At 39.9% G+C, this 27,167-nt stretch overlaps 1 protein-coding gene across 2 annotated transcripts in view; it reads right to left on the reverse strand.

Annotated features, from left to right (window-relative positions):
* LOC136676485 (CREB-regulated transcription coactivator 3-like) overlaps positions 1-26,161 on the reverse strand; it is a 38,474-nt gene extending 12,313 nt beyond the window's left edge. The window contains exons 1-6 of one of the 2 annotated variants that reach the window (XM_066653552.1): positions 24,734-26,161; positions 19,506-19,616; positions 17,430-17,558; positions 12,312-12,373; positions 6,561-6,623; positions 5,043-5,146 (exon numbers count right to left, since the gene is read on the reverse strand). In XM_066653552.1, coding sequence (XP_066509649.1) covers positions 5,043-5,146; positions 6,561-6,623; positions 12,312-12,373; positions 17,430-17,558; positions 19,506-19,616; positions 24,734-24,865 — 601 coding nt within the window. In that variant the 5' untranslated portion in view covers positions 24,866-26,161. The remainder of the gene's footprint in view (positions 1-5,042; positions 5,147-6,560; positions 6,624-12,311; positions 12,374-17,429; positions 17,559-19,505; positions 19,617-24,733) is intronic. The other variant, XM_066653553.1, reaches the window with a different exon arrangement.
* Positions 26,162-27,167: the final 1,006 nt, after the last annotated feature.

Genomic DNA, 27,167 nt, shown 5'->3' on the forward strand with positions numbered 1-27,167 from the left:
CACTACAGAGTTCCGACACAAACTACAGTCTTACACTGTAGGCTGGACTTGGAGAAGGAGACACAATGCTCCATCTCTACAGTACAACCATAAATGAAGCTGCTTTAAATGAAGAGTAAAAGATCTTTAAGAATCAAAGGCCAGTCATTGTTTCATGAGAAGAGGGATCCTTTAGAGAACAGGCCTCTTTTCTCTGTCCCCTGGGTGCACTGGGCAATGCTGGACGAGTGTGGGCTCAGCTCTGGCCTGAAGCCAGGACTCCCTGCTCTACAGCTCCAGCGGGAAACTGGGCTCAGACACCCAGCAGAGACTCACAATGAGGGTGAACAAATGCCCGGCAGCACCTCATTTCCCCCCCCCCCCTCACTGGGACAATCAAACAGTTTTTCCTACAACACTGTCGCAAGTAAAACAGAAAACCAAGCACCAGGGTGGAAAATACTCTGCTTAAAGGCTAAGCACCACTTAATGGACCTCCATGAATATTTCACATTATTTTAGTTACTGACAGATATAAGTATGAATTAAAATGAAAATAGCAGCTTAATTTGCTTTAAAACTGACAATTTTATTAAATTGACGGAAAAACCCGAGCTCGCTACGGAAATTCTTCAATGCAACCGTGACGTCACTGGTGGACAACAGCTGAACAACGCCGCGGTAAAACACCGTTATGACTGACTGTTATGACAGTATCTAGCTAAATAACCAACATTATTCATGACAATAGCCTAGCAATAAGCTAAACTCAAATGTAGAGGTACCGTTATTCTTGTAAATGTGATCGAAGTCGAACTCGAATTCATCCGACACTATAAACCTCCGTAATGCAGCTACGTAGCCGAGTATAATCTGAGACACCGAGTTTAGCGAGTCAAGCTAACGTTAACTAACACCAACTAAAACAGGCGAAGTGAGTGTCCTTACCCTGTTTACCTCCATGTTACAGAGGCTCTTGAACACCTTTCGTTGGTGTCCTTACATGCCCATATTGTTGGAAAAGCGCCAGTGAAATGAGCTACAGATAACGGAGTGAGCGGATGGTCCTTTACAAAGTGCCCGTTTAAAGTTGACAAATTTAGTCCATTTTCTGGATATTTTGGGATCTTTGGGCCATTTGTTCACAGATGTCCCACTGTACATTGAATGATTGCAGCCAAAAACAACACACCTTTTCGTCATTTTGCATTAAATTAAGTGCAGCTTCTAGAGTTGTTGTCCACCATCTACGTCACAGGCAAGACGCCTATTAGAGTTTCCCAACACCGTTGGGGGGGGCAACGGTCTTTTAAACCTTATTCCTTCAATTAGTAAGAAATAACATGTTTTCTGACTATCAATAAACACAAGTTAGGAACTCAAATTCCACTGTATTTATTTGTTTGACACAATTTGTTAGACCCCCTCAATTAAAAATAAACCTTTTGACCTTAACATGCCCGTTAGATATATCATAAGCAAAAGAAGCGGTCAGAGCCATGGCAGATTATTTCAGGTTTAAGAACGCAGCATTCAAACAGGTGGATTTAGACAGAGCTTTTTACATCACAAAAACTAAATCAATCACATGAACTTCTGGAGCAAGGATTTTGAACTGCAGGCCAATGGCGTTCATGTATGTGGAGATAGATTTGACTAACGATGAACAGAGAAGTCTTTGCAGCTTTAATGAATGAAAAAAGGGGTATTTATATGACCCTTGTCTTTGCCCTAAGTTAACAGCTGCAAAGTGCTAGGCTTGTTCTGCCTAGCAGCAAAAACCAAAATAATTCTTGGATCAAAGGATTATGTAAGAACAAAATACAACCTGAGTCACAAAAGTAAATACTAATTAGGGGTAAATAGTATGACAACTGCTATAAAAGTGTTATACTGTAACAACCAAATAATTAATATTTTGCTGTAGAGGAGCCTACAGAAATAGAATCCTATAATTCTGTTGCTACTGGTTTCCCACTGCTTCACAATAACACTTTAAACCTGCAAAGGCAGGTGTTTTTATCAAACAGATGCATGTGATTTCACAACACTGTCTTCCGTTTGTTCTATCCAGTCATTTCCACCTCAACCAACATGGTGCATCAGTGTGTGTCAGCTCTGTAAGATTCGGAGTGTGCCTGCCAAAATCAGATTTAATCCCAGCTGCCTATCATCTCCAAAACTGTAACTTTATCTTATCGGCAAGCACATCTCTACAAAAGACAAGTGCCCCTACATACAGACATAGTGCCTCATCTGCTGCGGACTCATACCTGCCCTGGATACCACACAACATCCTGCTTAAACTTGTTGACTAAACAAAGAGAGGAATAATCCATCAGGAAAACAGCGATGTAATCCTGCCCGCCCCAACACAGATCTGATAAACTACAGCTCCGGTGCTACAGCCACATAGTGAGTGAGAGAACAAGAGAGTTTGTGTGTGAGTTCAGCAGGTACAGACCTCTTTTTTCATTACCCGTGTACTTTAGGTGTTGGGACTACTGCTAGTGACCAGCCCAAGTAACATATACCTGTAAAATAGTGGAATCTGCCCCAGTTATTGTAACCTGGAAGCAAAGCCCTGCACTTTTAAGCAAATAATATTCAACGGATGCTGATTATAGGCTTGTAAAATCAAGGGATTCAATTCAGGCAGACTAAAGACACAAAGTTGACTAGCCTTGATCAGAACAAAATTAAGAAGGTTTGTTTTAATCAGCAAGATGTTTCAGACAAACCTCTGAATTAGCTCAGGTTCATTTTTAATGTATGCAGCACATCAATAAGAGGAACTGTAACTGAGGTAATGGACCGTTTATTCCATCACTTTCTTCAAAGTAACTGTAACCCATGGCACAGAAAAACAAATATATCTTTAGCTTGTGCATCCAGTCCTTTATTCTTATCCAAAAAGAAACAGAGTGGTGACACAGAGAAACAGAACTATGGTAGAACTTTCTAGATTTACAACTTGTACATTCACTCAAAGGCCAAGTGGGGCTGTGTGAAATGTCTGTTACACTAGCATGAGAGAGGATGTACAAAGAAGGTTCAAGTGCAATCTAACTGAGCTGCTCTCATCTACAATTGAATGTATTTAGACATTTAAAGGCTAAGCACCACTTAATATATGTCAGTAACTAAAATAATGTGAAATATTCATGGAGGTCCATTAAGTATGAATTAAAATGAAAATAGCAGCTTAATTTGCTTTAAAAATGACAATTTTATTAAATTGACGAAAAAACCCGAGCTTGCTACAAAAATTCTTGAACGCTACCGTGACGTCACTGGTGGACAACAGCTGAACAACGCCGCGGTAAAACACCGTTATGACTGACTTATGACAGTATCTACCTAGCTAAATAACCAACATTATTCATGACAATAGCCTAGCAACAAGCTAAACTCACATTTAGAGGTACCGCTATTCTTGTAAATGTGATCGAAGTCGAACTATTCATCCGACACTATAAACCTCCGTAATGCAGCTACGTAGCCACCGAGTTTAGCAAGTCAAGCTAACGCTAACTAACACCAACTAAAATAGGCGAAGTAAGTGTACTTACCCTGTTTACCTCCATGTTACAGAGGCTCTTGAACACCTTTCGTTGGTGTCCTTACATGCCCATATTGTTGGAAAAGCGCCAGTGAAATGAGCTACAGATAACGGAGTGAGCGGATGGTCCTTTCCAAAGTGCCCGTTTAAAGTGGACAAATTTAGTCCATTTTGGGATCTTTGGGCCATTTGTGCACAGATGTCCCACTGTACATTGAATGATTGCAGCCAAAAACAACACACCTTTTTGTCATTTAGCATTAAATTAAGTGCAGCTTCTAGAGTTGTTGTCCACCATCTACGTCACAGGGGGGGACCAACGGTCTTTTAAACCTTATTCCTTGAATTAGTAAGAAATAACATGTTTTCTGACTATCAATAAACACAAGTTAGGAACTCAAATTCCACTGTATTTATTTGTTTGACACTTTCATATCGCTGGTGCTTAGCCTTTAATTTACATCTCATAATTCAGGTGTTCTTGGGTAATTTGCAGAAGTGCCTGAACTTTCTAGGAGATGATTATGGAAGCAGTTTAGAAAAATATAAGGCAATGCGACGTGCTGTAGAAACCTCAGTCAATATTATAATCGATACTTTACAATTTAACACATAGGTTCCCAAATTTAGTTCATAACCCCATCAAACAAGCAAACAGGGCTTGAGATGTGATTAAATTATATCTGTCAGTGCAGGGCAAACAGCCCCCAGAGACTGACTGAAAACCCACTGCTAAAACATAAAAATAATATATAAGGATAAGACAGACACTAGTAGAGAGGCAGTGGTATACATTCTGCATGAACAGCTGACAAAGGGGATATCATCTTTATGGCACATGAACTACAGACCATGTTGTCTGTTAATCAGTGACTTGGCGCTTACTAAATAAACACCCAAACAACCACGATCTCTTTCACACGAACTGAAGACTTTAGCACCGTGTAATCTGCAGCCCTACAGCAGTCAATGACAGCCCAGTGGAGAACACAAACACAGCTGTAGTTTGCAACTTAAGCAGCCCTCTCCTTCTCTCTGGCGTTTGTAATAATAATGGCAAGGGTTTACCAATACTGACACAGGAGCAGAACTCCCCACCCTCACAGAGAGGGCTCCATCCCACCCACACAGTGGCTGGTGTGATGTATCCAGTAGGCTGTGGGGCTATTAAGGCTTTTATTGTTTGTGATTATTATGTCATTTAAATTTAAGACTGAAATCATATTTTAAAACATCAACTTTACACCTTATAAAAGACTCAGAGCTACTGAACTTAAACAAACCAGACAAAACTGCAATTCCCCACAATCACAGGTGAAGAAGGGGGAAAAAATATTGTTCAGAAATTATTATGGAGGTAAATGTTATGGTAACATTGTTGAAAATGTTACCACTCAGATGTCTAATAATAAACTAGCTTTTTAAATTTGATTTGTAATTCACATGTGTACTGCAACACCCTTACTGGCCATTAAAAGGTGGTGAATATATTGGAGCTCACCGTTGCGCTGAGGGGGTCCTCTACCCATCTGCTGGTTCATGCTGAACGGATCCTGTGGGTTAGGGTTCATCGCACTTGTATGAAGAGCAGAGTCTGAGTTGGTTCTGTTAGGAAATAAGGAGAATTTGAGACTGTCTTAGTCTCTGTGTGTGTGTGTGTGTGTGTGTGTCTGTGGTGCGAAGATGGAAAGAGGGCAGTGGTACCTGGCGTACTGATTCAATTCCATTCAGAGCAGCCATCTGAGGCTAAGAAAAAAAAAGCCTGAGCACAGTGGGGTGCACACAAGCAGGTAAGTCAGACATCCCCGACCCTTTCACTCACTGCTCTCTTACATGTGTAATCTTTCCCTCTCTCTGAAGGGAAGCTTCTGTGTTTTCTGCCCAGCATTGCCAAGCACACACTCAGGACAGAGTTCCAATACTTATCTGCACATAAAAATGTGGACGAAGGAGCATTTGTCTCTAACAGCGTGCTGTGCATCATGACAGACTGAATACTACAGCAACAAACTCAAAGCGCGTTTGTATGAGTACAAAGCCACGCTGCTTTTGGAGACAAATACTTAAACAGGACTCAAATCTCTCATCAGAATAAAACCATGAACTCTTCTGTATGATTATATCTCATTAGGAATGAAATGAAGAGCAGTGTAGCCATTTAAAACAATAGTTTTTAATCTGCATATCTCTGCTTTAATAAAATGTTTTAAATATAAAACAAACGCATCTGAGTTATAATTGATTTAAAATGTATTAATTCATTCATTATCTGTAACCCTTATCCAGTTCAGGGTTGCGGTGGGTCCAGAGCCTACCTGGAATCATTGGGAGCAAGGTGGGAATACACGCTGGAGGGGGCGCCAGTCCTTCACAGGGCAACACACACACATTCACTCACACCTACGGACACTTTTTGAGTCGCCAATCCACCTACCAACGTGTTTTTGGACTGTGGGAGGAAACCCATGCAGACACAGGATGAACACACTACACTCCTCACAGACAGTCACCCAGAGCGGGAATCGAACCCACAACCTCCAGGCCCCTGGGGCTGTGTGACTGCGACACTACCTGCTGTGCCACCATGCCGCCCTGATTTAAAATTAAGAGATGATAAGAAAAAATAATAAATAACAATCATACAATAAAGTTCATGCCTTGTATTCCAGTGACTCAAGTTCAGTCACAGTTTACAGATTCTCTGCAGATTACCAGAGAATCCCTAACACTGATTGCAGGCTTTCTTTTATTTCATATTTCAGAGAGTCAAATATATAAAAACAAACAAACAAAAAAAAAACTAAAAAAGGCCATGATTAGTGAAATGTTAGGAATCACCTAGTAAGGAAAGACTTGTAAACAAGTAAAAAATAAATCAATGTAGAGCAGGTCTGAAGGAAAGGCACAATGATAGAGTCAATTTAAAGAAAGAAAGCGCAGGAAATACAATGAAAGTCAGAAATCCAGAGCAGCTGATCTGTGACAGGAGTTCAGCAGAAATTTGAGGATCAAAGGTCACCTGTTGAGTTGTGATAATAATCTAAACCCGGGCCGTTTCTCTTCAGTCCAGGGCTGCTGCTCCCTTTGGAAATGGAAACAGTCAAGTGTTACTCGCTGTCATACACACACAGGGCCTGGAGTTCACCTGGCTTCAGGTTAGTAGAGGAGATGAGCAAGAAGACAGAGAAAGATGAAGGAAGGGTGGAAGTCTAATGTGTCACACTGTGATTAACAGTATCCTCAGTGGGCCTGCAGGGGCACAAAAACACAACTCTGTGAAACAGAGCCCAGTCCCTAATGTTAGGATGAACCGGGGCACACCTTTCCCATTTACCACAGGGACCACCACAACTGGGAACAAATTACTGAACAAACAAAGTGCTGCAACATCCACATCTTCTAATGGGTTGATTCAAGCAGACTGTCAACAAACCCAAGACAGAGTCTCTTGAAAAAGTTTGAAAGCCCCTCTTTAATAAGGGTACTATGCATTCAGGTGTAGGCTATGTATGCAGGTATAGAAAACACTGATTCTGCTCTTGAATATTTCCACTAAGAAGTCTCCACATATTCCAACAACAACAAAGGGAAAAATAACTGAATTTAACAGCCATTACCAATGTGTCCACAAAAAAAAAAAGCACATTGCTCTTCTGGCGATATACGATATTGTAACTAGACAAAACATGAACCCCCACTCCACCCACACACACACACCGGCTGGGCCTCATCTCTGTCACATACTGGACATCAGCTTTATTTCACATTACTACTTAAAGCCTTTTTACCCCCACCCACTGAACTGTATTACGGCTTAACTGTAGATGCCATATGGAGCATTGAGGCCAAGCGGCCAGTTTCATCTCGCATCTCAGTAGAGATATCTGGGAGTGTAAATTAAAGATGGCACTCTCAAAATAGATGCAGAGATTAAAGTCAGACATGCAGGACTAGAGGATAACAAAAAAAAAAACAAATATCACAGATACATAGAGTGATAACTGTCCAAACCACATCACAATCCAACCTCACCACTAGAGAGAAAACTTTATATAAACCTTTGAGGGCCACTTGTGGGTTTTCAGTGTCACACAAGTCCAACCCTGATAGCTTTGTTCCATTTAAACTGATCTAAAAAGCAGATGCACCGTGTCTGGCTTCAAATCGTGGCCACCAAAGCAGTGGACAAATCGCTCAATCTGTGTATGTTACTGTTGGACCCGGCACACTTCATGTCTGTGGGACAGAATTACTTTGAGGGTGCCCTCCCAGGAGAGGGCAGCCCAAGACGAGCAGGGGCTAACGAGAAAGGATGGGGGGGGGAGCGTGGGACTATGAGAGCTGCACTGACCCCAGAAATGACCCATTACAGCTGGGCTCCACAGGGACGTCACACAGACCCTGCGCAGACTTCAGAACTAAGCCACTATCCCTCCCATACCTAGATTCCAGAGGGAATGCTGCTCTCCTGGGACAACAAAGCCTCCACTCTAACCTAAAACTGTCCTCTCTTTAGATCTCAGCGAAGGCAAGGGGTTTCAGCTAAAATGGCCATTACACACAAATATTCTTATTAGATTAAACTCCAATGGGGCCATCAATAATAGCAAATGACATTAAACCTGTGTTTCCCAAAACAAGTTAAAGAATAATATTTGGTCAAGGAGTTGATATCAATCTAATATTCTTACCCCAAATTTGATCATAATACTTATTACTTAAAAAAAATAGTAAATCATTTTTAAAATCAAATAATTGTATAATTCTGTCCCTCCTCTCCTCCCTTTCACCACTGGCAGTTTGCGTTCTGCTCCAAGCACAATGAGTAGTAAAACTCCATTAGTGGCAGTTCAAAAAGAAGTGGTGGCATGCCGAGTACACGCTAACCTTCACTCTTCCAACATAATAGCAGTGTTTTATAGTCAGAGACTTGCTTAGCCAATTAGGCCAATTAATTGCTTTGGATAAGGAGAAAACAGTAGGTTCAATTTTGGTTGACATTTTTTGATCTATACATTAAAATATATGTATTGATCAATTGACAATTGATCTATACATTAAAATAAGTAATGTTTTAATGCAGCGCCAACCACGCCAAATATTCATGTTTTGGATGCCTGATACTGACATATAAAGATGACACAGCAAATCAAACACTGATTTCTGAAGAGAGATGAAGAGCTCTCTAAATCAAGGGAGCATAACCGTACAGCAGAAGGGCCACCCACACTTGAAGATACGGTGAGGATGGCAGTAACAAATGAGTGCTTAGAGCAGTGTAAATGCTGTGCAGCACGGAGAGGGTTAAAGGATAGTGTGGATTGCCTCCAGTATGTCCTGAAGTAATGCATTACAGATGTAGAGAGTGTTGTAAACATTTCCTGCTCCTCTTTCCCCAGAGGCAGTGCATTAGCATCTGCCTCGCAATCTAACAGGATTCTCCACCTCCACTGCCCAAACACATGCCTTAGCATAGCATCTGCAGCTAAACTAGTGCCAGCCTTAAAGTCATTTTAAAACCGTCAGCCCACTGCTGCCCCTGCAGCACAACATTAACCCAAAATCCCACTGCTGTCCCAAAGGAAACCATTACCACTACCAGCCCAGGACTGACTACAATTAACCTCTCTGCCCACTGTTACTTCCTCCAAAAGAAAACCAAATTTTTTTCAAGATTTCTGAAACCTACTAATCCCTCAGACATCAAAAATTAAATGTAAAATTAAATGTGAGAACGCTGAGACTAACTGTTAACTCTGAGAACAGCTCATAAAACTTGGCTAACCTTCGGGCAAACCCCAAACCATTGAATTTAACACAGCTATCCAAAATGAATTGCTTAACCTTTAGCTTCCAGCTAACCACAATTTCCCTTGCTGAAATATGAATTCAAGTGCTGGCAAATGCACAGAATCACAGATCAAACTAAAGCATTCTTAACCCTAGACTGCAAACACACAGCTCTTCGCAGGGGAAAAAAAAAATAAAACCCACTAAAGCCACAAAACTCTTCAAAGTGCATTGTCTATAACTACAATGCCCTCAGAAAACTTTCCCAGGACACAGCCATTCCCTTTAACTCTTTTGCACTGCTTGTAAACGAGCACCAATAAATCCAGTGACATCTGAGATGAGTTTTAGCAAGACTGATAGCAGACCTTTCAAGCACGGCTGATAAAAAGAATGTTAAAATGACACATGCTTGAAATCATTTTAATCTAGTTTTACCCTGTGGTTTTTGCAGAGGAAATAATCTTCGAACTCTGAGATTAAACCAGAAATGGCATCAGAATTTCAGACAAAATCCGAGCAACAAAAGCATTGGCACACATTGATAATATTTTCAGCCTACTGATATATCAGAGGGGACCTAATCCTAAAAACACTAAAAAAAATTTAAAAAGGCACAATCCGTTCAAAAGAACAAAGCATGAAAACCAAACAGCACCAAAACACATCACAATATTTGTTCAAACAGACAGTGAAAAGCCCAGAGCGGGCACAGAGCCGTCCCAACACTGGTCCCACTCCCAAAGGTCCTGTACAGAAAGGAAAGCAAACCACTAGAACACAGTGAGAACCCAATCTGTTGTAAGAGGGGAGCAGAAGGCAAAAGCTTGGCGGAGTGTAGATCTGGCAGAATTAGTTAGTGCTGTTCGCACTGGGGGAGCACACACTGGAGGAATAGCTATATTCACCCTTGAGAAAAGAGAAAGGGGTGGTTAGATTAGAGCGGAAAGCTTTGGTTAGTACTGGGACGTCGCCAGGAGTTCATGAAAAACAACTGTAATAAGATGCTACACATCTGAAGACACTAAATACTAAGGGAACATAACTGAAAGCACATTGTTTTAACAAAAATCACAAACATTTATAATGTAATACATTGTGATTGTATGTGAAATGCTATAAAAACAAGATTTCACTGCCCAAATTAATTGTATTTTTGTAAATACAGCTCTAAATTTGATGCCTACAAACACATTCCAAAATACAATTGCAAGGGGACAAAATAAGAGTACACGTTTTATAGCATATTCAAATTCCAACAATTTCATTACAAGCAGGTGAACATACAAGCTAATGAACAAAGGCTAAGTATTTACAACAATGGGGTGTTGTGGCTCACCACTTTGTGTCAACCTTCGTGAGAGGATTCTCAAACAGTTCAAAAAGAACATTTTATAAATAATTTAGGTTTTTTCACCATTTACCAAACGTAATATTGTGAAACGATTCAGGCAATTTCAGACATCTCAGTCCATGTCCGCACTGCATAAGAAACCGTCAAGCTACTGTGATAAATATAGCCATATGCCTTGAGAGCATTTTAAAAAAAAATGTTGTCACTTAACAGTTTCATGTTGCATTTCCTGATGCAGATATGGACAATTACACAAAGAGAAAACAATAGCAAATCTCTTCAAAAATGGTGCCAAGAATTTATGTACAAAATACAATAAAGCTGGTCGGTCTGGTCCATGAAAAACTTCGCATTTTACAGTTAAAAAGGTTTTAAAACAAATCACAGATTCTCTTTTTACTGCATCTTACAAAAAGTATGTATGCGCAAGAGAGAGAAAGATTTATATAAATATATATAGAATTTAAAAAAATCCAAATAAAGTGTGGAGATCGGGCCATAGTTGATGCAATTCCCACTGAATCTTGTGTTACATAATTTATCACGTAACTCTGCGCACATCCTTTGATGTAAGACCACATGAAATGAAGTGCTCACTGCATGTGTAATGACAGGCTTTAAGTTTGCCCAAGATTATGTATTCAGTTGATGTCTGAAGAAAAAAAAATACATTTAACATAGCTCAGATTGCTTTTTGCTAGCATCTCAAAAGCCAGTAAAAGCCCTCAGTGAAACTGTGAGAGGCAGATTAGAAATTCTGCAGTTACAGTTCTTGCTTTAACTTATAATACATAAAAGGTAAAAAATCTTTAATAAACGATCACAGAGCTATTTTAATTAGAGCATGCATCCTAGAGCAAGTCGTAGTGAAAGCAGTCACTCGTATTTCAGCATATGGCCATCACAGCAGTACTCTAGTACTGAGGGAACAGAAGGTCAGGCTAAAGCTACAGTGGCCAACCTGTTTTCAGGTGTAAACAGTGACAGAGGGCGTGGACTCATTCAGCTTTACAAGTTGAGTAGAGTCAACAGGGAGCGTTGAGCAGTTCGCAGTGGAACTGCTCTTGGGAAGAAGCCACACTGGCCAGCAGCCAAGCCAACATTCAAAACATGACTATACAGAGGAGGAGCTGCATTAAGCCTTTTATTACAGGCTGTAATTCACTCCCGGGTAAACACAAGAGGAAAAATCATCCACTGATTATGTTTTAGTGAGACTGGACCCAGAGGGGAGAGTGCTGTTTGTGCAGGACAGACTTGTTAGTGTTTGTTTTTGGACCCTAATCCTGCTAAAACTACGACGGCTAGTGCTATGCTATGCATAACACAATGCATGCTAGTAAAACACCATTTACTAAATCTAATTTGCCAAATGCATCCTTGTTGATGTAGGTCTTCCTCAGGCAAAAAGCAACAACCACCCAACTGCTTCCCTCACAACGCATTACGCCTTTGATTTTGGCTCTGGTTAGGATATACCCTGCATATGCAAAACATGCTAATGTCCAGTTGAATGCCCATGTGACACTTTAAACAACGTCTTGATTCATCCAATGATGGCTGTTGAACTGAAGGCATTTATTCTGTATTTGTGTAGTAAAATGATGTAATACAGGTAGGACTCACCTTCTCCAGCTGTTGTCCGGGGGAGGTGACAGGTACACCGTTCCATAAGGAGAGCTGTCTGCGTGCTTTAGTCAAGGAAAATTCTTGCTGTAAATTTCAAATTTGTCTTCAGACCAAGTTTAAGATTCAAGATGAATGTGCAATAACATTAGTGCATATATAGAATGAATCATGGAATAATAAATATTGCTTTATTCACAGCTCATTGGAAAAATCATGGAGAAAATAGATTAATAAAAGCTGATGGTTGAGCACAAAAAAGACAGGCATCAAGTTCATACGAGATAGAAAACCCTAACTTTAAAATGAAGTCAATTTTGGAAAAAAAAAGTACATTTTTGAGCATTTCTATTGGTCTATTCATCATGAAACGTTCACACAGCGTGAAGGACGGCTGCTGAATACCATTTTAAGGGCTTTGGAATTTGGTGAATATTCTCTGTGTGTGTGTATTGTGTTTGTCGTTCAGAAAATCTGCATCTGATGCCTGCTTTAAAATCCAGAGCTGCTCCTGCTATCTCGCACATACACAGTTTGGCTAAGGGTACAGAGTACACAAGTTAACCAGAGTTTTGTGGATGTGGTCTGGTCTAATTCTAGGTATAAAGCTGACAAAATGAAATGTAACTTTGTCACGCTTCCTAAGGTTGTTGTAGGGTGTCAGGCTCTTTTAGGCTTCATTCAGGAGATTTATATTTACGAGGCTGAATACGGGTGAAGTGCTGGGGAAGCAGAGCGTTCTTTTTTTTTAAACCACTGTAGAGCCTGAATTCATATAGGTGGAGTGAAGCGTTGTCTTTATCAATAGCCACATTTATCCATAAATACAAACACCTGAATCTCAGAATTAAAAACTGAATACCTACCCAATGAATGAATATACGAATATTCAGGGCCATATTAGCTGCGGTTGTGGATTGGCTTTTAAAGATCCAGTGTAAAGCCAAAAAATGTGAAAAAGGAACACGACTGAAGCAAGCATATAAAGAAGTTGCAGAACATCTTAAGTAAACACTGGTCTGAGTAGCAGTCGAAGAAACAATGTTGACAATAGTGACTCATCAAACAGGCCCCAGCCAAGTCTCTCGTCAGAGGGATACCAAAGACACACAGATAGCAGGAGAGAGTCTGGCTCCTCATCTGCCTAACATCTGCTCAGGATCAGAGCGCCGAGTCATCAGTTCTTCCCTCACAGGCTGAGGTCTATATGGCAGCTCAACTACTACAAGGTCAGCATCCACAGCTACTGACCCAGGCCATGATACCACATGACTAACCACCAGCATCCAAAACCTGACCACAGAATCTTTCCTTTTTTGGTAAATAAACTAGACGTGTTATTTTGGTACATATTCATATATTCACATCCTCTTTATTTAAATCTTCAAACTTACTCATTTTATTTTTTCCCCTATTAGATGCATATTTTAATTGTCTTAGAAATTGATGAATTACATCACACAGTGTAAAAAAAACAACAACAAACAAATGAGGCCTTTGCAAGAATTTGAGACATTTGGCACATTTTATGGTCTATGTTTTCACTTCGATAATGTAAACTCAGCAAATACATAGAAACTTTATAAAATACTTAAGTTTGGTATCTGTAGAACGTTACCTTGGGGAGAAGAACCTTGTATCGACACTCGTTGCCCATTTTCGACATTAGTTCGCCTATTTCTCTGCAGATTTTCTCAACCACATTTCCCTCTGCTCTTCAATGGTCAGGACCCTCACAGGACCAACACAGAGCAGGTATGATGATTTGGGTGGTAGATCATTCCAAGCACCGTGTGTTAGTGTGTGTTGAGCTGGTACAAGCGAATCACACACATAGCAGGGGTTTTAAAGCTCTAGAATTTTTGAAATTCTACTCTCATTGATTTTACATCTACAGCATGGACCAGCAAGGTAGGTGTGTGGACAGTGAGTGGACAGAGCAGTCCTTTGTCTGATCCACTCATCCACCAGCGCAACACACACTAACACATCACTTCAGAGGTGTAACTGTAAAATTATGAAGTGCTCCTGTATGGTCAGTGAAGCTGATAAAAAGGACAGAGTGTGTAGATACAAGGTAGGTGTCCAGTGATTGTTCAGTGTACTAACACAATATATATTTATATATAAAAAGTAGGTGAAAACCAACCTACTGTTGTCCAATCTGCTTCTTGTTCTCATGCCATAATCAATGTTCAGACTAACTGTCTGAATATGTGTGTGTGTATATTATATACTGTGCAATGTAATGTACAACACACACGGCAACAAATCCAGTTCACCATTCGGCCTTGCTAAAGACTGATAATGTGCGGAGGGGTGGGTCTACAGCCCAAGCTGAAAGGCTTGGATTATGATGGATCCTTTCACAGATCTAATTAGCCTTTGGCTGTCAGAACTATGCTGGAGAGACAGTGGGACTGTGACAGCAGCTTCCTCTACAAGGCGTAGGTGGGTTAACCTTTACTCCATTCATACTGACAACTCACACCACACGGGCAGCACACTAGCTGTGAGGTCAATTAAGCAAGATCACAGAGCTAAAGACACGTACCTTAAGGAAAAGGCTGAGCGTCTAAGAGAAAAAGAGACGACTTCTAGAAAAAGTAACAACATGTATCGTGAAAAACAGTCAACTGCATATAATAAATACACAGTAATAAGTAGCTGAAGTGAAGTTAGTCCATTATGTCATTATCAAAGAACAATAACAGTATCAGTTCAACAGATAACTGTTTCAGAGCGGAACCGCTATATTGCTGGTGTATTGTGCCCATTCCGCATTGTTCAGAAATCTGAGAAAAGTAAAACATTGTGACACACATTGTGTATCATGAGATTATCTTCAAGATGTACAATGCAAGAATTTTGCCATATTGCCCACCCTTTGAGCAAACCACCAGTGAGTAAATGATGTGGCTTGTGGAGAGTACTGCTGAGTGTGTATCCCAGTTAGCTTAATCTTGGCAACTACAGTTGATCTGATTTATGAAGCAAACACACAAGCCAACACTGTGAGAGACATCTGGCACTAAAGGAAAAAGAGAAGAAAAAAAAAAAAAAAACAATGCAGAGGGCAAATTTGGGATTTAGAATCCTCCTACAAAAACTCCCTCTCCTCTAACACAATGAGAACGGCCTGAATATGAAGTGTTTTGAACGCTTAGTTGAATAATTTATATCAGGATTCTTTTTGCAGTGGAAGAGATAAAAAAAAACAACATTCATAATGTTTTATCCACAGTAATCTAACCCCTTAGCAGCATTTGCTTGACTAAAACCAATATGGAAGGAAGTGTTTACCTCAAAGGGAAAATCAAACAAAATCCTGCATTGGAGCAAGCAAAATTATCTCATTAAATTTAAACAAGTATTGATGCAATAAGATGCAAGCTTCAGTAATTAGATATGCTTTGTCATCCCAAAACTAGGGCAGTTATACAATAGAGATTAGTCCAACTGTTCTTACAGAAGAATAACACAGCAGTGCAGACAAAAGTCAGAACCCTTAGCAATCTGAAGGATTCTGAGGATGGAAGACCATCCAACATCTTAACTCTCGTGAGGATCAGACTCTAACCTGAGAATAAACCGTGCATCAATACGTAAAAGCACACACAGACAAGGCTTTGAAACACAGGTCCTGCAGCTCTTAGGATAGCTGAGGTTACAACCACAAAGGCCTCCAACCGCTCAGAGAAATAATGTCTGCTGCTGCTCATAGCAGGAGATTACTTTGAATCAAAGATGTCAGTCGTTCACAGTCCTTATGTAACACTATAGCCTTTGTAACTCTCACTCTTGTTTTTCCCTTTTGCTTTGTCTCTGCATGCTTGAGCATCAGAGGAGACTGGGCAGTTCTAGCCCAGGCGCAACATCATTAACTATGGACAAGTTCCCAGCACTGGTTATAGATAATTCAAACTCTGAAAGTCCTCCATGGCTTCAAAGGCAGAAACATGCATCTATGAGCTGAAGCACAATCACAACCTCAAGCAGCCTCCTACTGTTCATCACGGACCTATCACTCAGTATTATCTTTCAGTGCTGATACCAGGAACACATTTGAATACTTCAGTGAATTCATTCAGTATTCAGTTGATACTTGTGCTCATAAGAGCGTGAAAATCACGTGCTTCACAATAGCTGTGAACGTGGCCGGACAATCACATTTCAGAAGTTTGCATCGCTACGCAGCCTGATCATTCAGACCATACAAACACAAAAGGTAATAATGAATGCAAATTCATTAAAATAACCAGTCTACAAAGGAAATTGCCTGCTTGTTCTAATGATCTTGGAGTGAGAAATAAAACTATTAAAACCTCAGCATGTTATAGTCAATAGTTTAATAGAGTTCAAGTGCATTCATTCATTCATTATCTGTAAGCGCTTATCCAGTTCAGGGTCACGGTGGGTCCAGAGCCTACCTGGAATCATTGGGTGCAAGGCAGGAATACACCCTGGAGGGGGCGCCAGTCCTTCACAGGGCAACACAGACACACGCACATTCACTCACACCTACGGACACTTTTGAGTTGCCAATCCACCTACCAACGTGTGTTTTTGGACTGTGGGAGGAATCTGGAGCACCCGGAGGAAACCCACGCGGACACGGGGAGAACACACCAACTCTTTACAGACAGTCACCCGGAGGGGGAATCGAACCCACAACCTCCAGGTCCCTGGAGCTGTGTGACTGCGACACTACCTGCTGCGCCACCGTGCTGCCTTCAAGTGCATTCATTTAGTTCAATTAGTTTTCTGCATTTTTATAACCATCTCACAACTATTCCAGGGAGCAAAATCAGACCACAAACACACAGCTATTTCACTCCCACTATAATACACTTCCATGGGAGCTACATAGTACAGTGAAGACCATCATAGGCCCTACAGCCTAACAAACAACTGCCCACATGAACAGAGGTCAAAATGCACTCCTGCATATACCCACATTCTCTCACACACACGAAAATAAAACAGTTCATGCCCAGAAAACGTAACTCACACACAGAGTTTAAATTATGGAGAACCTTTCCTGAGGATATGCATTTTCTATGATATCTGATATAACACATTGCTACTACCAGGGTGATATAGACGTGAAAAGGATATTTGCCGTCCATGCTTGTCGATGGGTCTGCGATGTGGAGAGTTGATGCGGTTTCGTTCTCGCTGGACTCTCTCAACCAGACCATGATGCCTCGTCCCTCTTACCGAGTCAAGACCAGGGGGAAAGACGCCCTGAATGCAGGCATCAAGACAGGAAGAATAAATGGTTTTATTCCACACACAACCACAAAAACACACTTACTGACCATATTCTACATTCACTGATGATTTATATCTCCATTTTCTATTTAGTTAAATTACAAGCTGTAGTCTATTTTGTTACCTCACCATCTTTAGACTCTTCGTGAATTGTCCAGACCCATTACTGACTTAGTCGGGAGGTGGACTAATAAGGAAGGTCCTCCTCCCCTGTAATACCTGGCATTTTAGTCACCGCAGCATTTGTTTTATTCATCGTCTAGTACTTCACTGGTGGTCAGGTTCAGACCATGTACTAATCTTGTCTGGATATTTTCGGTTGGTGGACTATACTCAGCCCAACAGTGCAAGTGAGGTGTTTAAATACTTCAGCACTGCTGCTAGGTAAGATTCACTCATAGTAGCATGCAAACTATCTACTCTGTGTGTCTGCAGTGCTGTGCATGAGCCACCACACAAACCTACTCCATGGTGTTTCATCAGGGGTCTTGACCATTCACGAGTAAAATAAACAGGGGCTAGTGAATTATACAGAGAAATAAAACTGTAATTGTTGTGCACGCACATATGGTAAGTGATGCTGATACAATAAACTGAGTGTATACATTAGGGGTGTAACATTATATGTCACTGTCATAACTAGGGCTGCAACAAGTAATCAAAAAAATGTTATGAAACAGTTGTCAATATGTATCCTTATCAATTAGTTGGTCTACTGGTAATACTGATAAATATTTAGTTAGTCCTGCTCAACATGCACAGCTATTTTGACGCAGTAAAAAAGCTAAAGATATAAACAGACAGAGTTCGCAAGATGGGTATGCCCCTTCTAAGTATTTAAAGCGAGTCGTATATGCTAGCAGTCACTGTCTCTTCTTCTAAAGCTTCTCTTTCAATTGAAGACTAAAACTAGACAGTAAAAATGGCCATAGTTCGGGTTAGACTGTTAGTGTCTGGGATTGGTTTAATCACAAAATCATTTATTTACACTGCGCACTGGTCTCACTTATCTCCCGAATGAAATTTATTGGAAGTCAATTCCAAATTAGCAGATTCTTTGACAAACGACATGTTTAGCTTTGTACTACTTATGTATCCCAAACACCTCAACACCATCAGACGGTCTCTTTTGTGTAGCCGGCAATATAGCTTGGAAAAAGAGAGCCGGCCTCTGACCAGAATTTGTGATGTGTTAAAAGTTTGTCAACAGTATGATGTGAAACGATCATTGTAAGGTAAAGAAACTTCTGAATTGGGAACCCACAATACTGAATCACATCTACAGCTACATCTTTAAAAGGTATAAGTCTGGACTATGAAAGAGGCCAGTGATTTAAGAAACTGTGCATTTATTATGCACTACTAAAAACATATGTTAAGTCTGCATGTGCACAGCATGCAATCACAAAGGAAAAAACAACACTTATCCAAAAGTGCAACCATGATTGGTCTTATTTTTCCACCCAAGTAAGGAAACTACACAATGGTTTTTACAGCATGGTTTTACCTCACTAGATTCGGTTTCTGATGACAGACAAAAAAAAAATCTAGGATCAGTGCCCAATGCCTCAAAAGAAGCTTTATTCACTGCAACAAGAGCACTTTCACCTGGAGATACACAACACTATTCTCCATGGGGGACCTAGAGAGATACAGTTGTTCAGCTCTTGGAGCATGTTGCCATATCAAGTTTAGCAATTCGCTTCACCAGCAACTGATGGAGTAGGCCAACTGAGGTTTGTCTAAAGAAAAAAAATAGCTTCTTTGTTTTACTGCATGGACCAGGCTAGCAATTACCATCTCTAAACAACATTTATGTAAGTATAACAAAAAAGTAGATGTGTAGAAGCTTATCTTTTCCTTAATGCGCCCATCTAGCGTGACTTTACTTTGATAAGAAGAAGAGCACAGCCCAGTTACCTGGAAATCGGTGCTGGCATTGCCAATCTGGTTCACATTAGGGAGGGAACCACCATAGTACTGGGCACGATTCTGAGACAAACGAAGCTGTTGGATCTTCTGAAACTGCACCTTTAACAGAAAAGTCATTATAATTGGATTGTAAATAACTGTGTTTCTGCATAATGAACTGAGACAGCTAAAATCGAACATGCATGACAAATCAGTTCATATATTCAGACCAGAAATTCTTAGAAATGTGTAAAGTAATTCAGCTGTAGGCCCGCTAGTGCTCAGCAAAAGGACAAGGTTGGTTTTGTTCAGAGTCTAAGGTAAACATGTAAATTATCAATTCTGATCAGGAATAAGCAAATTGGCATGCACTCCTTCCTCACACCGCCCAAAGGACAAAATTTGAATCTCAAAGACTGACCTCATTTAATATTATCAATGGGTAAAGACTGTTGTATCAAACCCAGTTGGCTAGCACCAAAGCACAGTATGCTAGTCAACGGCATGTGTTAGCTCATAGTTGTCTTTCTGCGCAAAAAGACAGATGAGTCAGGAGGATTTGAACTGGAAGTCTGAAATAAACACATTTAAACAACATAGACAGTAGTGTAAGCGTGGCTCTGACTGTAAACAGCCTTTAAGGTACACTCAAACCTTCTGGGGTTTCTCCCTCATCAACTTATGCCCAGTCTGTCAACACCAAGGCCACCTTAAAACTACTAAACCTGAATATTTTTCCTTAATATCAAAAATAAAAAAATCTGTACTCAAATTTGATGTCCACTGTAAAGTATTTCCATTGAAAACGCAATGCTACAGTTCCCACAGCGCAAGGCTTATATAATCAAGTAAATGTCTATAATAAGTCAAAAGTCTGTCTCTACAGGCGAAGGGCAAATCACGCTTGCTCCTTCCCATACTAAAAGTGCTGCTGAAAAATGCAAAAATGGCCAAAACTGGAGGCAGACAGTACATCCAATTTGATTTCAAATGCAGACAGAAAAGTATACACAAGTAAGTACATAGCTCTCACTGACTGAAATTCTAGAGATCTTTATATACAAAAGAATTAACCTTGAAAATTACATCTGAACTTAACCAGAATATGTAACATTTAATATGAAGATCTGCTGGCATTTAGACCATGACAACATGTAATGTTAGTTACATTTAAAATCTGTTCCTGAGCATCAAAAATAAGTTAATTCTGGCCCTAAACACTAACGCTTTTCTTTAGAGGAAAAGACATGGACCAATCACCAGACTTGTCATATGTGGCACTCTGAGGCACTCATAAGAGCTTAGAACACTGATAATCACATGCCCAACACACTGTGAGATGAAAAGGCTACCCAACAAAGAAAATACATCTTTGTGAATGTAATATTATGCTAGAGTATAAAAGCTAGCCTTCTTTGTTTTTGAACCCAAAATGTTCATCAGTGTCTTTTGGTTGGTGTTACTCTGCAAATATACTGTTTATGCCGGTGAAAAAGCCTACTAATGTTTGTCTTTAAGGAGTTATACAGAGGGCTTGGACACATTCTGAATAGTGCTTTTTAAGAGTTTATTAACAGTAATCAGACAACTTGAAATGTGGACACAGCCTTTCCTTCATAAAACATTATAAGAATTTACATTGCAAACTATCAGAATGAAGCAGAGTAAATGGAATAGAAAGATAACGCCTGCTATGCTAATTATCAGATTAACAGAACTACTTTGATTTGAAAAGCCATTTGGTAATTTAAAATAGAAGAGTACTTCAAAACTAAACTCATAAGCCTTACCAATGATTACTGTTTAATAACTACATTTCTAAATTAAGAAAATAAATGTAATATTGCCTCATGAATGGAGATGGATATATACCTCAATGAAACATATGATGCAGTGGGCTTAAAGGAACACTATGTAGAATTTTTACCTTAAAATTACATCTTCAAAATCACTGAGATACTCCACTGAGTTGCAAAAGGGAGAATAGCAGCTCTGTTGTTGCTACACTGGGATCAGCACTGCAGAAACCACACTATGTAACTTTTGGAGGAGGGAAGGACACCGCTCCCACTCCTTCTCCCTCCCGCTTGATTTCAGGACAGTGCTGGTAAAGTGAGTTATACAACTTTAGGGGAGCCCAGGAGCTAAACTACCAAAACTTGCGTAGGGTTCCTTTAAACGAGCACTGCATTTAAAGGGAACTGCGGTTCAGCCTGTTACTTTCATGCAGTTAGCAGTCTCCCGAATTAAGAGTGGGTTCCTACCTAAATACTTTTAAACAAATAATTAATCAATAGTATCCACATAAAGAGCAGGCATAAAGCAATATCCTCATCTCTTTTCATGATATTCAAAATGTGGAGGGCTATTTAAGAAGAAAGAAAGAAAGCCTAGCATGTCTGAATGTGCTATTTGGATTTTTCACTTGTTTACTGTCGCGAGGGTTTCTTAAACAAATCAGACCCATTTCCAGCACGCAAAGAGACTGGAGAGCTAGCACTTGGTGAGGAAACACCTGCTGAATTTTATGAAAAGTGTTTTTTTGAGACGTGTCCTTTAAGACCAATTCAGCAGTCATCATTTCTGCAGCATCCTTGAACTGTAGTGTTTTACCTTACAAGATCTAGAAAGACGTCTGCTCAGTGCCGAGTCAATCTTCCTTCCTCAGAATGGAAAAGCATGTCCAATAGTGTTGCATAACATAGAAAAAATACTGCATTGTGCAAATAAAAAATTTAAAAAAAAAGTGCTAAATGTCTCGCAGCAGCTCTTTGTTTCTAGGTGTGTGTGACATGTGAGAATGATAAATGGTGTGAAAGCTGGTAATGAGATTTAATCCATATTTCAGCTTAAAAATAATGTAATATACCTTCTGGCTTCAACAGTAGTGATGCTGTGTTTACACTGCCTAATAATGCTGCTAATACATCACTACACTCTAAAATGAGTAAAGTTGTGGCCAAATTTGGTAAAACTATTTATTTGCATTAAAACATTATAGTTTCCTGATTAATCACATACATTAATGCTTTACTTCTGACAGCAGTACCATACTTTTATTCTCTATTTGCTTACTAACAGATTTATTTTGCTTTGCGTTTATTAACCTTTTCTCGATGCACTGTGAACCCCAAGACACCACCAGTACACAAACGATCAGCAAGAAAATGTGTCAATAATGTGCAATATCATAATAATCCCCATAAAATATAGTAGAAAAGAATGCTAATAAATGTAGGATCTGCTATATATTAATAAATAAAAAAATAAAACAATCATTAAAACACATCCATACTTCGAATACCACTTGGATTGAACGTTCTGATGTAGATTACCTGTTTGACCATTAAAGATGGGAAACTGAGAAAAACAGACGAGCCTTGTCAAAGTGTAATTAGATTATTTAAAGGATCGTAAATGGACCAGACCCAGTTTAGCATAGTGATGGAAATTTTACGGTAATTATATTGCCATCAGGGAAAGCCCAAGCCATAGTGTATGTTTCTGTAATGCTCTTAAAGGGATAAATGATGCAGGTTGCAATACTTTGTCTGAATGTACTTTTTCATTCAAGCTTTCTGTGCTGACCAAATTTCTGATTTAAGCGTGAAGTTCTAAGGCTACCATATTCAGTTTATCAAATTTATATAGGGAATCTCATGTGTGTCTCAGTGAGACACTTCAAGACAAATCATTCAGAGTAAGAGCTGACAGTGAGAGTAGAAGCTAAAGAGGCTAACAACACTGGTGGAGTAATAAGGGTCTGTGATCCCGCTGATCCTTTATAGCCACAGGCATTTCCTCCAGGAATTACTCCTGTATAGCCAATGAAGCACAGCCGTTCAAAGAGCTTATCACTAAACATGGCTGTACACAAAGACAGAGACACGGCTGTATATTCCTATGCACTCTGAGGTGACGTGATAACCATCTGAAACTAAATGACTGATTTATATCAATCAGAGTAAAGGAAAACTGACCATATCATGAGCTGGAAATGCACACCACAGCTTATGGACATCTTTCATTGATGAGACTTAGCAGAAAATTTGTCGTTCGTTTTAAAAAGCTCTTTGTGGGCTAACTGGATCATATCAAATCTTGAATGTGCTCATATAATCTCAACAAATGTTCATAAACAGGTTCCGTTTAAATGTTTCTAAAAACAAGAAAACACCAAAATGTGCAGAGCAGGATTGATAAGACAAGTTAGTATTTTACATTGAACAGTTGTCTGCTCTGTACTGTCAAACGTATCAGTGTTTAGTGTTTAATATTTAAGACTTTGTAGTCTATTTTATTTCAATTTACTGTAAAGGCATTATTAGAATATATAAATATAAGGCAAGGGAAAAAAAACTGTGCTGGTTTATGCAGAAGTGTAATTCTTACAAGGATCACAAAGAGCCAGCGAAAATCTAATTTGTAACATATTTAGCATATTCATGTGGTAGTTGTATGCAACAACTCCTATCCAAGGTGAAGTAAGCAGGCAACACAACGGCTGAGCATTTTCGCTTTGACACTGCCATGTACCAAAGACATTTAAAATGCGCAAGGAACAAATAAACCTAAGGAACAAATGCTGTCAACTTGCAGGGCATGGCCTTGAAGCAGGTGGGCAATGGATGGATGGGTGGAGATAGAGGCAGGGCCTAATTTTAAATCATAGGTACACATAAACTGAATACAACACTGCAAGTGTGTAGAACTATATCTCAACCACTTTAGAATAGAAAATAGCCTCTAATCCCTTTTAAATATTTCATTTAGATAAACAGAGATTGGTTTTCAGGGGTTTAATCAATGACTGGACTATTTATGACAGTGAATATTTATATACATTATTTATTTACACATTAATCACACATGGAGGGAGGAACTTAGTGGGGGAAAAAATTTAAACCTGTGTTTATGTTTCCCAGTGTGAAAGGTGAACATATAAACAGCTGGAATAAGTTTGCAGTAATTATCATTAAGTATTGTTCTCTGTAGCATTTATAGCTAAACTATTTTAATTTTTAAAATCGAAAAAAAAGTGTAAGTAACTCTGGCCAGCGTTTTTCAAACTTTTGTACGGCAATATATCGTATACCGTCATTTTGTCATCAAGTACCGTGATATTTTTTTTTTACTTAAAACCATCTACTATACTTTCAACATACTCAAACAGTTGAATATGCCATCTTTTCATCAGAAAAAGGGGGTATACAGGGCGAATTTTGAAGTTGTTTTACCCTTGAGACTGTGAGATCCGTCATAAGCTGCTCGAAGGCCCGCGTCTCCTCGGCTTGTTTCTGGTTGTGCAGCGCGATCTTCTCGCTGAATTTTCGCGGGTTGGAGGCACTCGAGCCCGGGGATCCGGACATGGCAGGCCGTGGAGTTTGATATACTTTTTGCAGGAAACACAACAAGGGAATACACTGCTTGCAGAAAAACGTTCAATAGTAGCTCAGATGTCCCTCCATTGTCGACATTCTTTCGAGTCTTTTGCACAAACCATGCTCCAAATCGGGTAGTTTTTAAGGCGGCGTGTGAGCTGTCAAACTCCCCGAAATAAAAGTCCAAAAAGTGTTGCCTGGTTTGTATAAAACTATTTTTACGTCGGGGAAAGTCAGCGGTAGCAAAAGGGAACAACTAACCATAAAAACTCACTGACAAATCGATATAACTTTAATTCTGCATTTATTTCTAATAAACCCGCCTGAAGACAGTCGTTAGCCTGCTTAACGATAGCTACTGCTAGTCTTGCTAGCGAAATAGCGCCTAAACGAGAAATAACTTTGTTTTTGAGTGAGTTGACGACTAATGTGTAGTTTTATTGACGCAGTGGTCTAGTTGTGGTCATTTTATGACACTTTGCAACTCTTGTAGCTTCCCACATTAAGCCCGTGTCTTGACTCACTACCGCCAGCTACAGCAGTCCAACTGGTCGAGTGACAACTTCTAATGAAGATTAAAGTGCTCAAAAAGCGTGCCTGGGTTCTGATTATGTTAACGTGAACACGAATGCCCTTTGAATTGACTTAAATCTGGCTTTGTTAAGCTGAACAATAAATCTTTTATCAGCTTTAACCTGGTAACATTATCTCACCAAGCAGGTTCGAAAATGTCTATAGCTTTCCGTATTGTAGATGCTGGTTAAGTCAACACGCAAAATTACGTCAGTTTAAAGTGTGAGGCGAATAAAATGGCCAAAAACGAACGGAAACGAGCATTTCTTACCAAGCTGCTTAGTAATCCTCTCTTGTTTTAATGCACTGTCATTTAGTAAACTTTGCGGAAATTTCAACAAGTGGTCTCTCATCCAGGGAAAGCCTAAGCCTCAGGGTTACAAACCAAACTCGTTAGAAATCCCAAACATTATACAATACCGAGTCCTGCGGAAAACACCGCGCTTACAGTCTCATCCGACAGAGAAAAACGTACGAATGAAAACTGTGAATTCTATTCAAACCCGACTGCAAGCGTCAAATCTGCTCTTCTAATAACACGCAGCATGTAATGTACTCTCCTTGGTTCCCCCTCTTCATCCCAGTGCCACATTAAGGCCGTATTATCCGCCTGTTTTCGCTGAGATGCTGAATCCTCTTGCACGAAGCACTTGTTTGGTTTTTACTCCGATACGTTCAGTCAGAGTGAAAACAGTAAACAGCAGCACAAGCCTACTCCAAAACTGTATGCCCATTTTTTAAAAAAAACTTTCTCCACAAGAGGGCGATGTAGATCCCTTAAAGGGGAAGCGACAATCTAAACCAGAGCACTGTACATCCGGTATAGAAACCTCTCTCTGCTGCACGTGAGCCCTGGTCACACAGAAACCCCGGGACACCACCGTGTATCCTACAAAGCAGAATTCCTTGACTATATTTAGATGACTTAAGCCCAAAGTCAAGTCTGTCCTACAGCAAAAGACTCTATAGAGCTAGTTACCCGGCTAACGAAAGAATCCAGCTTTGTGGAACCTCATGAATCTTTGTGTGAAACTTTCATGTGAGCAAGTGCCCTAAGGGAACCAGTGCTAAAATACAGCAATATTTTCTATTTGGAATAATTTTCCATTTTGCTCTAGTCCTGCAAAGAAACCCCAACCACCGAGTTTTAATTTAAATAATATTTAAAAAATACACATCTTTGTGAGACTCTAGGGAGAAATGTCAAAAAAATAACAACAATCAGCTGCAAAGCAGTAAATTTGTTTGAGCTAAGTGTTTTTATAATGGATTTTTCAGGTTATCAGAGAGAAAAAGCCACAGAAATGTATTTTGGATATGATTCAGAAACAATTATTCTGTTGTCTTTTCATTCTAAGGTTGACATCTGCCGTTTCCTGGGATTTTCATGGCAATAACGAATGTGTTCATCCGAGTAAAATGTAGTTACTTAGTAAAGCTGGAACACACCAGGGAAATGTAGCTACAGTAACCTCCCCTTTCTAAACTTGTGGGTTTGTAAACACGTTTTTCTAAATTTTATAGCGTCCATAGAAGGGGCTATTTCTCCCTGTGTCTGCGTGGGTTTCCTCCGGGTGACTGTCTGTGAGGAGTGTGGTGTGTTCTCCCTGTGTCTGCGTGGGTTTCCTCCGGGTGACTGTCTGTGAGGAGTGTGGTGTGTTCTCTCTGTGTCTGCGTGGGTTTCCTCCGGGTGACTGTCTGTGAGGAGTGTGGTGTG

This window comes from Hoplias malabaricus, chromosome X2, assembly GCF_029633855.1.
Source record: "Hoplias malabaricus isolate fHopMal1 chromosome X2, fHopMal1.hap1, whole genome shotgun sequence".
NCBI classification, from domain to species: Eukaryota; Metazoa; Chordata; class Actinopteri; order Characiformes; family Erythrinidae; genus Hoplias; species Hoplias malabaricus.